At 42.0% G+C, this 14,309-nt stretch overlaps 1 protein-coding gene across 1 annotated transcript in view; it reads right to left on the reverse strand.

Annotated features, from left to right (window-relative positions):
- The window catches only part of ARHGAP45 (Rho GTPase activating protein 45), a 76,169-nt gene that overhangs the window by 39,410 nt on the left and 22,450 nt on the right, over positions 1-14,309 (reverse strand). Inside the window, exons 2-3 of the mRNA XM_070943648.1 lie at positions 12,505-12,811; positions 5,100-5,243 (exon numbers count right to left, since the gene is read on the reverse strand). Coding sequence (XP_070799749.1) covers positions 5,100-5,243; positions 12,505-12,811 — 451 coding nt within the window. The remainder of the gene's footprint in view (positions 1-5,099; positions 5,244-12,504; positions 12,812-14,309) is intronic.

A 14,309-nucleotide genomic window follows, 5' to 3' on the forward strand; every position in this document is an offset into this window, starting at 1 on the left:
TGGCAATTCACAGAATCGTTTAGAGCAGGAGTGTTCAATCTTGGCCATTTTAAGACTTCCGGACTTCAACTCCCCAAATTCAAGCATAGGTGGCTGGAGAATTCTAGGAGTTGAAGTCCACAAGTCTTAAAGCACCAAGGTTGGACACTCCTGCTTTAGAGTCAGAATCTACTTCATAATTTTCCAGATTATTCTGGTTATTGCAAAATTGTTAGACCAGATTTGGTCCTTTTTAAAATATATACATTAAAAAGACTTTATTTCTGAAAAATCTGCACTACTCTGCACTGTGGTAAAAGAAGGCATCCAACAATTATTAGTTCTTACTGTTGAAAAGTAAGAATTGGTTCAAACATCCTATCACTTTTATATTTCTTTCCAGAAAACTAGAACAACATTTGATTCTTATCTAGGTTGGAATACATCTACCGTGTTTCCCAGAAAATAAGACATCCCCTGATAATAAGCCCAATTGGGCTTTTGAGAGCATGCGCTAAAATAAGCCCTCCCTGAAAATATTTAAATGCATGCACAGCTGGTCCCCACCATTTCCTCTGGTTAGGGTTAAGGAGACAAAGCTGGAAATCAGGTAAAATGGCAAGGAGTCCCATCTTGCTCCACACGCCCCAAAATAATAAGTCCTCCCCGAAAATAAGGCCAAGCACTTATTTCAGGATTCAAAAAAAATGTAAGACAGGGTCTTATTTTTGGGGAAACATGGTATGTTTATAAATATTTACAATCTTCAGACCTCAACCTAAATCATTTTTAATTTTAAGTTTTATCCAGGTTTGGATTTGAAGACTGCAAAAGCTAAAATTAGCCAAGATATTATAAAGTAAGATGAGGTCCAGGATGAAAAAAGGCTTCCTTTCATTTAATTAATACTAATTATAATAAGATTAGTTATTCTTCCATTATGTATTTAATCGCATTTTTAATTTATCACTGTAAAATTATAATTTGGAGATTTGGGGTTGAGCATACATTTGAAGTTTGATGGTCAAAAATGGCCTCTGGAGTCAATTCTGAACAGAGCAGACTTCTAACAAACATGGGTAAACCTCATTCCGATGAATAGGATGATCCCCCCACCCCGGAAATTTTAAATTTCAATTTCCAATCTGCATCAACCCTGAGTGGATTCAGCCACACCTCTGGTTTAATTCATTTTGTGCTATCTTTTTTTAAAGAGTGTGAATATTCACATTGAAATGTGCATACTTTTTCTCCATTTTCTTCAAATTTTGAAGAAAAGTTTGCTTATTCATGGGCAAGTACATAGTCAGAAAGGGAAGGATTAGGGACCTATCCTCTATCATCAAACATGGTTCTTCCCATCTGGTCCAAATATTTAGGGAGGAGTTTGCTGGGAGCTCCAACTTCCATGTAAGGACAAGGTTGTGGGTCAGATGGTATCAGACCAGTGGTGGGATTCAGCCATTCTGGGCCGTTCTGGGTGAACCGGTTGTTAAATTGCTGGCTGGCCCTGCCCCTCTCTGCCCCTTCCAGGAGTCCCCACGTGCTCCATTTTGGCTCCCAGGCGGGTGCAGGAGGCTGAGTGCTGCCTGTCACACCCCCTGGCCACGCCCACCATGGCCATGCCCACCTATCTGGTCATTAGGACAGAGAACTGGTTGTTAAATTATTTGAATCCCACCACTGCATCAGACAGGGGTGGGTTCTACTCAGGGGTGGGTTCTAAATTTTTTTACTACCGGTTATGTGGGCATGGCTTATTTTGTGGGCATGGTTTGATGGTCATGTGACAATTCTTTAGGATTTAGCAGAGGTACTGGTCTCCCAGGCTTTTAACTGCTTGCAGAGCTGTACAGATCTACCCATTTGTTCTTGGAGTGTTCCGGTCTACCCATTTGTTTTTGGAGGCACCGGTCTACTCATTTGTTTTTCGAGCGCACTGGTCTACCACCACACTTCCTTTTAACACTGATCAGCTGTAGGGCGGCCCTTTGAAGCCCTGCGGCAAAAGTTTAAAAGCCTCTGATGATCCCAGCTGAGCCGCACGATCATCAGAGGCTTTTTTTTTTACTTTTAAAAGCATTTTTTCGGCCAAAGAGGTTGTAGAAAAAAATGCTTTTAAAAATTAAAAAAAAGCCCCTGATGATTGAACGGCTCCGCTGGGCAATGGCGGGGGGGGAAGGGATTTTTGCTACTGGTTCTCTGAACCACCCGCCTCCATCGCTACTGGATCGGGCGATCCGGTCCAAATCGGGAGCATTTCACCCCTGGACTACCTGCATAAAAATAAACATACTGTCCAGGAAGAGTGAATTAAAATGCAGACCAAACAAACATTTGCTAACATCTCTATTCAACAGTATATGGTACGCACACTATAAAACTAAGGAAACATTTATTCCAGAAGTTATTAATTTGGTTCACAAAATGTGCTAACATTTAATGATTTGTTAAATAGGCCATAATTGATTGAATCTGCATGCACGCTAGGCCACAAGCTGTGGCTTATAAGCAAGAACAGCTGGATTTACACATTATATTAAATCAAAACCAAGCAAGCCACATAAATCTCAGGACAGTTGTGAAGCCTGCATATATTCATAATGCTGGGCTCGCAGGTTATCTGAAGTGTGCCATGTTGACACCCTGAGCATCTTGACCTCCATGGGCAGATGACACAAACAGTGTAATTTACACCAATCATGTTGTCCAGATTATACAGTAGTGGCCCAAAATTGTGGAAACCATTTTTTGGGGAAAGTATATTTTTGAGGTTTGATGGCTAATAACACCACTTTTTTTTTTGAAGTAGTACCATAAAAATATGTATATCAATGGAAAGATAACTTAATCAAGAATGTAATGCTTTTCAACCTTTGTTTGAGAGATAAAAGTGGCTTTTGTTGTGGAATTCTAGATCTTAGGCCAAACTCCTGCAGTCTGCGCCGAGTAGTCCTTGCACTCAACTTCACATTGCATTGCACCATTTCATATTGTATACACCCAGGAGATTTTCTTCTGTCACCTCGGCACAGGCTCTTAATTCTTCTATCATCACTTGCTGTTGTGCACCTTTTCCTGCCTTTACCAGTGTGGTTTTGAAGTGACTGAGTCTCCTTATATCTCTTCAAAAACTTAGAAATGTAACCTTTGGTTAAGTTTCCACCTATTTTCTTCTGACTTCTTTAGTGTAGCGGTGGTAGTCAGTCACCAGTAGCAGTGGTGAAATGTAAAATTTGTTACTACCAGTTCTGTGGGCATGGCTTGGGGGGGGGCGTAATGTGGCTGAGTAGGCGTGGTAGGAGTAGGACCTTTTCAGCCGAAGAGTTTGAAAAAAAATGCTTTAAAAAGCCTCTGATTTTTTTTTTTTTTTAATTTGATTTATATGCCGCCCTTCTCCGAAGACTCAGGGCGGCTTACAATGTGCTCAGCAATAGCCTTCATCCTTTTTGTATATTTATACAAAGTCAGCTTATTGCCCCCACAACTGGGTCCTCATTTCACCTACCTTAGAAAGGATGGAAGGCTGAGTCAACCTTGAGCCTTGGCGAGATTCGAACCCTGCAGTAATTGCAGGCAGCTGGTCTTAAGCAGCTTAATAACAGGGTGCCTTAAACCCTTGTACTACCAAGGCTCTTTAAAAAGCCTCTGATGATCCCAGCTGAGTTGCCTGATCGTCAGAGGCTTTTTTTTTCTTTTAAAAGCATTTTTTCTACAAGCTCTTCGACCAAAGAGGTTGTAAAAAAATGCTTTTAAAAGCCTCTGATGATCCCAGCTGAGCCGCGCGATCATCAGAGGCTTTTTTTTTTACTTTTAAAAGCATTTTTTTCAGCCGAAGAGGTTGTAGCAAAATACTTTTAAATTTTTTTTAAAAAAGCCTCTGATGATTGCGCGGCTCAGCTGGACATGGGGGGGAGGGGAGGGATTTTTGCTACTGTTTCTCCAAACTACCCACCGCCATTGCTACCGGATCGGGCGATCCGGTCCGAAGCAGGAGCATTTCACCCCTGAACTGTAGCCTTGTTCACTTAATAATACTATTTTATATCACCTTCTGGGTGACCAGTCAACTCTTTGCACCATTACTTTAATTTTATTACGTTTTACAAGCTCACTAAATGAAAGAACACAAAAAACCCCAACCAACTTGATAGCGATCACATAACACACTGACAAATGTCCTCTTCTCAGCTTCAATACATGACATCAATAACTGAATCCTACTGTGATCTGATTGGCTCATTGCCAAAACAAGATGACACCTTATTGGCTCTCTAAACACTCATGCACATTGACTACAATCAGATGAAGGAAAGCTACCTGATATCAACCTAAGCAAGTTGTGCTTCCTTTTTCTGATTATTATAATTTTTTTTAATTTGATTTATATGCCACCCTTCTCCAGAGACTCAGGGCGGCTTACAATGCGTTAAGCAATAGCCTTCATACTTTTGTATATTTATACAAAGTCAGCTTATTGCCCTCACAAACTGGGTCCTCAATTTATCTACCTTAGAAAGGATGGAAGGCTGAGTCAACCTTGAGCCTGGGGAGATTCGAACTTGCAGTAATTGCAGGCAGCTGAATGTTAATAACAGGCTATTAGTCTGCTGGGCCACCAGGCAGTATTTGGCTATAACTTTTCGTAGAATACAGATAATTGAACAATCTTTGTTGCATTACATTCTTGATTAAATTATCTTTCCATTGATACATAGTTTTATGGTAGTACTCCCCAAAAAAGTGATGTTATTAGCCATCAAACCTCAAAAATGCACTTTTCCCAAAAGGTTTCCCCAATTTTGGCCACTACTGTATAATTCACATCACTTACAGGGTGACATCCTGACACAAATAATGTTACTTGCCCTCTCTAGGTGCCCTAAAGCAAAGAGACTGGGATACTGAAGTTAAATATTTTTCCAACTTGGCAACCTTAAGATATGTAGATTTCAGATGGCTGGGGAATCCTTCCATACAACTTAAAGTTGTCAAGTTGGAAAAATACTACATTGAACATTCTTACTAGTCATGCTTTAAAGAGCACATTCCTAAGGGGCTCATCGGGAGATCAAATCAGGACCAAGCTAAGTTCCTGGTAAGAGTATCCCCTCACTGACCTTTGACCCTGGAGATGAGGGTCCCGGCTGCTGTCAAGGTCTCCAAGGTGTTGAGCAGTGGGTACTTGCTAATGACTTGCCGAAGAATTCTTAAGGCTTCTCCAAGACACTCGTGGGCGAATGACCGTCGAGATTCTGGGCCATCTGCAAAAGGAAAAGGAAAAAAAAAAACCTCAGAGAAGCCCCAGGTTTTGATAAAACATCTGGCTGACTGCGTGACCAATTGTAATAATAAAACAACTGCTGATATGAAAGGCAAATAAGTCTGGATAATGGATGCTACAGAACCTGGGGGGAGCAGAATAAAAGAGAAAGAACTGGAGAAAAATCACAAAATACAAAGACCTACAAATAGAAGCATAATAGAAGAACTATGGCAAAAGAAAGCCAAAATAGTACCAATAATCGTAGGTGCCTTGGCTGCAATCCCAAAAAAACTGAAGCGCCCCTTGAACACCATCGTCATTGACAAAATCTCCATCAGTCAATTGCAAAAGGCAGCTTTACTTAGAACAGCTTACATCCTGCCATAGTACCTTTAACTCCATCAAACAACATGTGTCTATCCCAGGTCCTTGGAAAGGATCCAATAGGTGCACAAAATTGCCAAATTCAATATAAACATGTAAGCTGACTGTGCGACAAACCCATAATAAAACAATTGTCGATAAGAAAGACAAAGAGCACTAGATAGTGGATGTTGCAGTACTTGGAGACAACACAATAGAAATTCTCTTTTCTCCAGGGCCTGTTGCATTCTTTCTATGGGGAGAGCGATCCAGCCCTCAGCCCCTGCTTTTTACAGTTCCTCAGAGCTCCATTTTCTACTTACTATACGAAGGCCACCGGATGAATTTATCCTTCAGCATGAGATTAAGTACTATCAATATCCTGATGATAGTCAATTGTTCATCTCTGTCTCTGGCTGGCCCAGGGATGCTGTTTCAGTGCTCTATCATTGTTTGAAAACTGGGATGGTTCTGGATGGGGAAGAATAGATTTCAGCTCAACCGGAGCAAGACTGCATGAGTTTATGGGCCCCTTAAGTTAAGGATCCAGACAATTTCCAACTTTGATTCTGACCGGGGCTGCATTACCCCACTGTCAGCCTGTGATTTGAACTCATAACTCTCCTTGAACAGCAGGTGGCAGCTGTGTCCAGGAGGGCCTTTGCAGAACTCCATCTTGTATGCCGGTTGCACCTGTTTCTGAACCGAGAGTCCTCTAAATCAAAAGCTTTGCTGGCTGGGGAATTCTGAGAGTTGAAGTCCTCCAGGCTTAAAGTGGCCAAGGTTGGAGACCCCTGCTCTAAATAGTCACTCCTGCCTTGGTTATCTCCCAGCTGGATTTCTACAAAGTACTGTACATGGGGCTACCCTTGAAGACCTTCTGAAAGCTGCAACTGTTCCAGAATGCAGCAGTGCAGATAATAATGGCCATGGATCAGTGGTGAAATCCAAATTTTTTTACTACCGGTTCTGTGGGTGTGGCTTGGTGGGAGTGGCAGAGGAAGGATACTGCAAAATCTCCATTCCCACGCCACTCCAGGGGAAGGATACTGCAAAATCTTCATTCCCTCCCCATTTCTGGGGGAAGGATATTGCAAAATCTCCATTTCCACCCCACTCAGGGGTTAGCCAGATGTGGTATTTGCCGGTTGTCCGAACTACTCAAAATTTCCGCTACCGGTTCTCCAGAACCTGTCAGAACCTGCTGGATTTCACCCCTGCCATGGATGCATCTTAGTAATCCCTTGTAATACTATTAAGGAGAGCTGCACTGGTTCTTGGTAGCCTTCTAGATGTAATTCTTTTTTTAAAAATAGTATTTTTAATAAACATAGTACTGTACAGGTGGTCCTCGACTTATGACCGGGTGCTTAGTGATTGTTTGAAGTTATGACACACCCTCAAAAAGGTACTTACCCCCCGCCCCCCAGTGGTCACATAATCGTGTTTGGGGCACTCAGCAACTGGCCCCCATTTACAGCTCTTTGCAGTGTCCCATTGGCCCTGTGACCCCAAGTTAAGATGTTTTTTTTACTGGAAATTAGTATTTAGAAAATCCAGCATAAAATGCCCATTATAGAAAGTGAATTCACTTAATGGCCACAATGTTAATTAACAACTATGGAGTCACTTAATGACCATGGTGATTCACTTAATGACCACTGCAAAATTGTTGTAAAATCAAGTGATTTTGCCACCAACACAGTTTATGACCCTAACGGGTAAACTCCATTATAATCGTAAATAGGGGACTACGCATTGAGCAGGTTCTGACCAGTTCTGGAGAACTGGTAGCGGAAATTTTGAGTAGTTCGGAGAACCAATAAATACCACCTCTGGCTGGCCCTGCCCCCACCTATTCTCTGCCTCCCGAGTCCCAGCTGATCGGGAGGAAATGGGGATTTTGCAGTAACCTTCCCCTGGAGTGGGGTGGGAATGGAGATTTTACAGTATCCTTCCCCTGCCATGCCCACCAAGCCATGCCCACCAAGCCACACCCACAGAACCTGTATTAAAAAAATTTGAATCCCACCACTGGGACTACTTCTAAAAACTAATTTAAAAATGAACAAGAAGAAAAAAGAAGTTTAAGATGCAGAAAAATAAGAAAAAGAATAAAGTGGAAAATAAAAGAAGAAGAGAACAAATACAATAATAAAGAAATGGCTTCCGCCCTTCATCACACCAAGCATGTTAATATACAGTAGTAACTTTTCATCCTCTTTTAAACTTACAAATTAATTTTTTTTTTTTTTAATTTGTCACTTTTATCTATACTCAATCCAGAACCCGTCAACTATTCTATCCTGGTTCGGCAAAAAAATTCATTAGGAGTCACCAGAAATATCAAACAAATAGTTTCTCCTTGGTCAAATAGTCCAACTTTATATTCTTTCTTTTTGCACTACACAATCTTGAAGTTTAAATCATTCCAATGACATTGCAGGATTTGATCTTTCTTAATTCTTTGGCATTTAAAAGATGCTTCAAAGCTTTCAACTGCCTACTTCGTAAATCCCTTGAAGAGACGTTGTCTAGGATTTTTTGTCTCAAAAGCTTTTCTTAATTTGTCTTTTGAATTCCTATTTTAGTAATCTCAAATCTTCGTTATCTTCCATACCTTCAAACTCTCTTAGGCTTATGTCAGGTACAATTTTTACTAAATTTTTCTCATTGTCTTCTAAAAGTTTATCCATTAAAATTTGCATCCTTTCTGAGACATTGGTTATTAATGCAGGTAGTCCTTGACATATGACCACAATTGAGCCCAAAACTTCTGATGCTACAGAAAACATTTGTTAAGTGAATTCCCCCCCCCTTTTATGACCTTTCTTGCCTCAGTTGTTAAGTGAATCACTGCAGTTGTTAAGTTAGTAACATAGTTGTTAAGTGAATCTGGCTTCCTCTTGACTTTGCTTGTCAGAAGGTTGCAAAAAGTGATCACATGATCCCGGGACACTCCAACCGTCATAAATATGAATCAGCTACCAAGCATCTGAATTTTGATCCTGCAACCATGGAGATGCTGCAACGGTCGTAAGTGTGAAAAATGGTCATAAGTCACTTTTTTTAGTATTGTTCTAACTTTGAATAACAGAGTTGGAAGGGTCCTTGGAGGTCTTCTAGTCCAACCCCCTGTTCAAGCAGAAGATCCTATGCCATTCCAGGCAAGTGGCAGTCAAATATCTTCTTGAAAACCTCCAGTGTTGGAGCATCCACAACTTATGGAGGTTATTAAATGAACTGTTGTAAGTCGAGGACTACCTGTATCTCAGTTCATCTTTTAAAGGACTCTTTAAGAGAAGGTAAAGTTAGAGGAAGGAAGGTGCTGATGTTTGAAAATTATATTAATCTTGATTTAGGCATACTGTATCCTGTTCATTTTTTATTTCTCCCATCCTTATATGATGGGAATTTGGACAATTGGCACCAGGGAATTTGGATAATTGCATCCCTACTCTTAAGTTTGTTCAGCCCAGGCTTAGTGCAACATATGAATTCTTGTGCCAGGAAAAATGCGAGTAATCCTGTTAACTAAATGATAACATGTCCACTGAAGTAACAAGACCAGCTCAGAGCCACAAAAGTTCATGAAAGTTTCCCAGAATTCTTCTTTGAGGAGGTGGTAAATACTATTTACCTTAATAGTGACAGGGATAGAAAAGAAGAGGTGAAAAATATTCTCTTTTTAATTTTATCAGCCCTCAGCAAGGACAGTAGCCAGAAGGTTCTGTGAAGTAGAACTCCATACATTTGGAGGGCATGTCCAAGTTGCGAGACGTTGAGTTAAGCAGACTTAGAAATCTCAGTTACGAATAAGAAATAAGTACAGATAGTCCTCGACTTACAATCATTCATTTAGTGACCGCTTGAAGTGACAACAGCACTGAAAAAAGGGACTTAACAACCAGTCCTCCCACTGATGGCTACCAAAGCATTCCCAAGGTCACATGACAAAATTTGGGCACATATTTATATAGTTTTAGTGGTGGGATTCAGCCGGTTCTCTCCGGATTGGGTGAACTGGTAGCAGCAACTGCAGGAGGCTCCGCCCACTCACCCGGATGTAATGTGCAAGCACTGCACATGTGCATAAGGCTGTGCACATTTGCAGATGCGCGTGTGCTCACATTTGCAAAGGTGAGGGAAGGTAAGTGAATCCCACCGCTGCATAGGTTGCAATGTCCTGGAGTCTTGTGATCGCCATTTGCAACATTCCTAGCCGGCTTCCAACAATCAAAGTCAAATGGGGGAAGCTGGATTCATTTAACAACCACACAAGATTTCACTTCCCAACTACCGTGATTCGTTTTACGAAAAAAAAAGTCTTAAAATCAGGCACAACTCACTTAACAATGACCTTGCTTTGTAACAGAAATTCTGATCCCAATTGCAGTCAAAAGCTGAGGACTACCTTTCGTGTCCATCCAATATTTTGGAGTGAACGTCCCACGATATCCTGATGGTGGCCTTTTAGGCTGAGGTGGGTGGGAATTGTAAGACCTCTGGTTATCCTTCCTTCCTTCCTTCCTTCCTTCCTTCCTTCCTTCCTTCCTTCCTTCCTTCCTTCCTTCCTTCCTTCCTTCCCTTCCCTTCCCTTCCCTTCCCTCCCTCCCTCTTTTCTTCTTCTCTCCACTCCCCTTCCTCTTTCTTTCTACCCTACCCCCTCCCTCCTCTCCTCTCCCCATCCTCCTCAGTGTAAGAAACAAAACATATTTTTAAAAATGCAATTTAAAAAAAAATACTCCAGGGATGGTAGGGTAAGGAGGGGAGGGTTTTGCGGCACATCCTGCTTCTGCTTTAAATTTGCAAAAGCATTTTGCACTCCCCCATCCGTACAACTCTGAGGAAGTGTATGTTTGAATTGAATGCAAAGAAAGTGGTTTGAAGCACCCCAAACTGGGTAAATGGGTATTAGACTAAGGCTGGTTTGCACAATACGGTTGGCTATGGTTAATTTAATTAGCCTAATCCATGGCTCTGCTCCTCGCCATTCTCTTCCCTTTGGCAGGGTTTGGCCATCCTTTCAGTCTAGAATCCGTCTCCACATTGTCTAAGGGGAGAAGGACAGAATAACCCAAGCCTGTGCACTGGTGCACCCATGGAAGATTTATCAGGGCGCTGCCAGCTGTCACAGCATCCCGTAAACAGGAAAGGCAGACAAATGAAAAGGCAGAAAAGGCAGGAAATGGCATTTTCCCATCCTTCTGCCTGCTTTGACATGTCAACTGGTTTGGGAGCATGGCTAAGCAAACCATTGTGAAATCAGCTGATGTCATCCATCATAAAGGCTTTTCCCTGTGAAGTGATATTCCCAGGTCTTCTACCCCATATGAAAGGCAGAATTTTTATAAGGTAGATGCTCTGCACTCAATGAGTCTTGCGCTCTGCTACAAGGGCCTTAGAAATAGTTTAGGCAAGGGGAAACCTCTTTGACTGCCACTTGCAAAGTGGGGATATTCGCAGAATACCTCCCAGGTTATTGCAATGACTATAGATAAGTCTATAGAACTATCTCCTTATGCATGCTTGCTTAAACTCTCCATTTTGTACAGAATATGAGGCATAAATTAAATTTTCCACAATTTCGGTTTCTATGGTCTGCTATTAATTTCTAATCCCACCAGCGCAAAATTATCCCATGTTGAAGAAAAACTACAGCCCCCCAATCTTTGTGCAACTTAAGCATATTAGTGCATCACAATTTTCTTTAGGTATGTTTGTACAATGCACTTACGCTTAACTTAATCATGGTTTACTCCAGCGGTTCTCAAACATTTTGGTTTCAGGACCTCTATATGTTGCAAAAAATTATTGAGAACCTCAAGGAGTTTCTGCCCTAACTACTGCAATCCATTATATTATGGTTACTTTTTACAGTGTTTTTTCATTATAGATTAGGTTTCTCCAACCTGTCACCCTTCATGACAGCCAGTATTGCTTAGGGATTAAGGCACCAAGATAGAAGGCAGGATAATGTGAGTTCTAGTCCTGCCTTGGGCCTGAAAGCAGCTGAGTGATTTTGGGCCAATTACCAGGAGACTGAAAGTTCTAGTCCTAGGCATGAAAGCAGCTGAATGATTTTGGGCCAATCACCAGGAGACTTTGGGCCAGTCACTCTCTCTCTCAGCCAATTCACCTCACAGAGTTATTGTTGTGAGGAAAATAAGGAGTATTTAGATATGTTCACCGCAGTGGTGAAATTTGAACTGGTTTATTACCGATTCGCTGGCTGAGCATGCGCAGTGCGTACCATGCACCAAATGCAAGGTGCGCTCGGCGAGCACGCCAAAAGGAGGCATGCGGTAAGTAGAACAACGCGTGAGAGGGGGGGTGATCAGCTGTGGCGTGCAATCTTTTTTTTTTACTTTTAAAAGCATTGCTTTTAAAAGTAAAAAAAAAAGCCTCTGATGATCGTGCGGCTCAGCTGGGATCGTCAGAGGCTTTTTTTTACCTTTTAAAAGCATTTTTTTTACAACCTCTTCGGCCGAGGTTGGGCATGGGGGGGGGGGGCAGGGATTTTTGCTACCGGTTCTCCGAACCACTCACTGCCATCGCTACCAGATCGGTCGATCCAGTCCGAACCGGGAGCATTTCACCCCTGGTTCACCGCCTTGAGTTATTTCTAAAAATAATAAAGGCTGGATACAATTAAATGAAAATATAGGGACTTTCTGTTGTGAATGTGGGGAATTCGAACAACAAATTGGAGACACCAATTTGGACAAGGCTGTTGGGTGCATTGGCAACAAAATGTATATGTTGGTGGGGGGTGGAAGTACAATGCAAATTAACTGAGAGTTATAGCAGCTGCTCTCAGACCCTCATGGAGTGTCAAGTCATGAGCTCAGTCCCTAACTCATGGTTCTTGTACATGCGCGTGCAATATTACTCACCCTCCTGCAATACAACATCCTTCAGCTTCTCCAGGCGCTCTGCAAAACAAGCCACGTCAGCCAGTAGTTGTGAAATGTCCTCTGGTTCTGCTAGGCTCCCTTCGCTGATTTCATTGGGACTATAGGTACTGTGGGGCTTGTGAACTTTGGCAAGACCTCTGGGAATAGCAGGGGACAGAGGGAATCCTGCTGCACTGGCATGGCGGCTGAGACTCGTGGGACGCTTCAGTGTAGCTGTGGTGGCCGATGAAGACAAATCCACCAGGCTGGAAGTTGATACATCCAGGCCATCTCGCCGTGGAAGCTCCTGTGAGAAGAATCAAAACCATTTTGATTACTGAGAGAGTTGAAGCGGAGGATGGTGTAGGAGAAGGAGTGACAGAACCTGGGGGTGGAGTTAAGAGAGGAATCATCCTAGAATCCCTACGTAGCCACAAGCAGACCAAATCCAACCTCTCTTGAATTCCATGGACTCTAACTCCAGGCAAGAGCTAACTGTTAGTTGAAAAAATGTCTGTGCTGAAATATGACAAGCAATAAATCAGTTTAATTGGATCTTCATGTGTGGACCTGACATATCATTAGGAATTGCATCAAGGTTCTCTTTGAAAATGCAACCAGGCAGGAATTGCAAATATGTATTTTATTGATGTGGAAGGCTATATGTGTACATACAATAAACTTTAATAAAGCAATGAACAAAGGCAATCATTATGCAACTAGACCAGAGTTACATCATGACTATTTTACTGAAGATTTACAGGTAGTATTTGATTTACAACCCCAAATGAGCCCAAAATTTCTGTTGCTAAGCAAGGCAATTGTTAAGTGAGTTGCGCCTTGTTTTATGACTTTTTTGCTACAGTAGCTAAGCAAATCACTGCAGTTCTTAAGTGAATCATGGAGACTTTTAAGCGAATCTGGCTTCCACCATTGACTTTGCTTGGCAGAAGCTGGTTGACTCAGCCTTCCATCCTTCCGAGGTCGGTAAAAAGAGCCTGGTGGCACAGCAGACTAATAGCCTGTTATTATCATTCAGCTGCCTGCAATTACTGCTAGTTCGAATCTCCCCAGGCTCAAGGTTGACTCAGCCTTCCATCCTTTATAAGGTAGGTAAATTGAGGACCCAGTTTGTGGGGGCAATAAGCTGACTTTGTATAAATATACAAAAGTATGAAGGCTATTGCTTAACGCATTGTATGCCGCCCTGAGTCTCCGGAGAAGGGCGGCAGATAAATCAAATTAAAAAAAAACAAAACTTTGAACCAGTGAGAACTGAACTGCTGGCAGTGAGCAGAATTAGCCTGCAATACTCCATTCTAACCACTGCGCCACCACAGCTCAAATGGTAATCACATGACTCCAGGACAGGGAAACTGTCATAAATACATGCCAGCTGCCAAGTGTCTGAATTCTGATCACATGACCCTGGGGATGCTGCAATGGTCATTTTAGTTTCTTAGTTTTGCCCCATTTTACGACCTTTCTTGCCACGGTTGTTAAGTGAATCACTGCAGTTGATAAGTCAGTAACCCAGTTGTTAAGTGAATCTGGGTTCCCCATTGACTTTGCTTGTCAAAAGGTCACAAAAGGTGACTATATGACCTTGGGACACAGCCAACGGTCATAAATATGAACCAGTGGCCAAGCATCTGAATTTTGATCACATGATTATAGGGATGCTGTAAAGTTCGTAACTGTGAAAAATAGTCCAGTGCCGTTTGAACGGTCATTAAATGAACTGTTGCAAGTCGAGGACTACCTGTACTCAATATGGCAGGTGCGCTAGCCTCCTCCATCAATGG

This window comes from Pituophis catenifer, unplaced genomic scaffold (assembly GCF_029215685.1).
Source record: "Pituophis catenifer annectens isolate HBS135680 unplaced genomic scaffold, rPitCat1.0.hap2 SCAF_1, whole genome shotgun sequence".
Classification (NCBI taxonomy): domain Eukaryota; kingdom Metazoa; phylum Chordata; class Lepidosauria; order Squamata; family Colubridae; genus Pituophis; species Pituophis catenifer.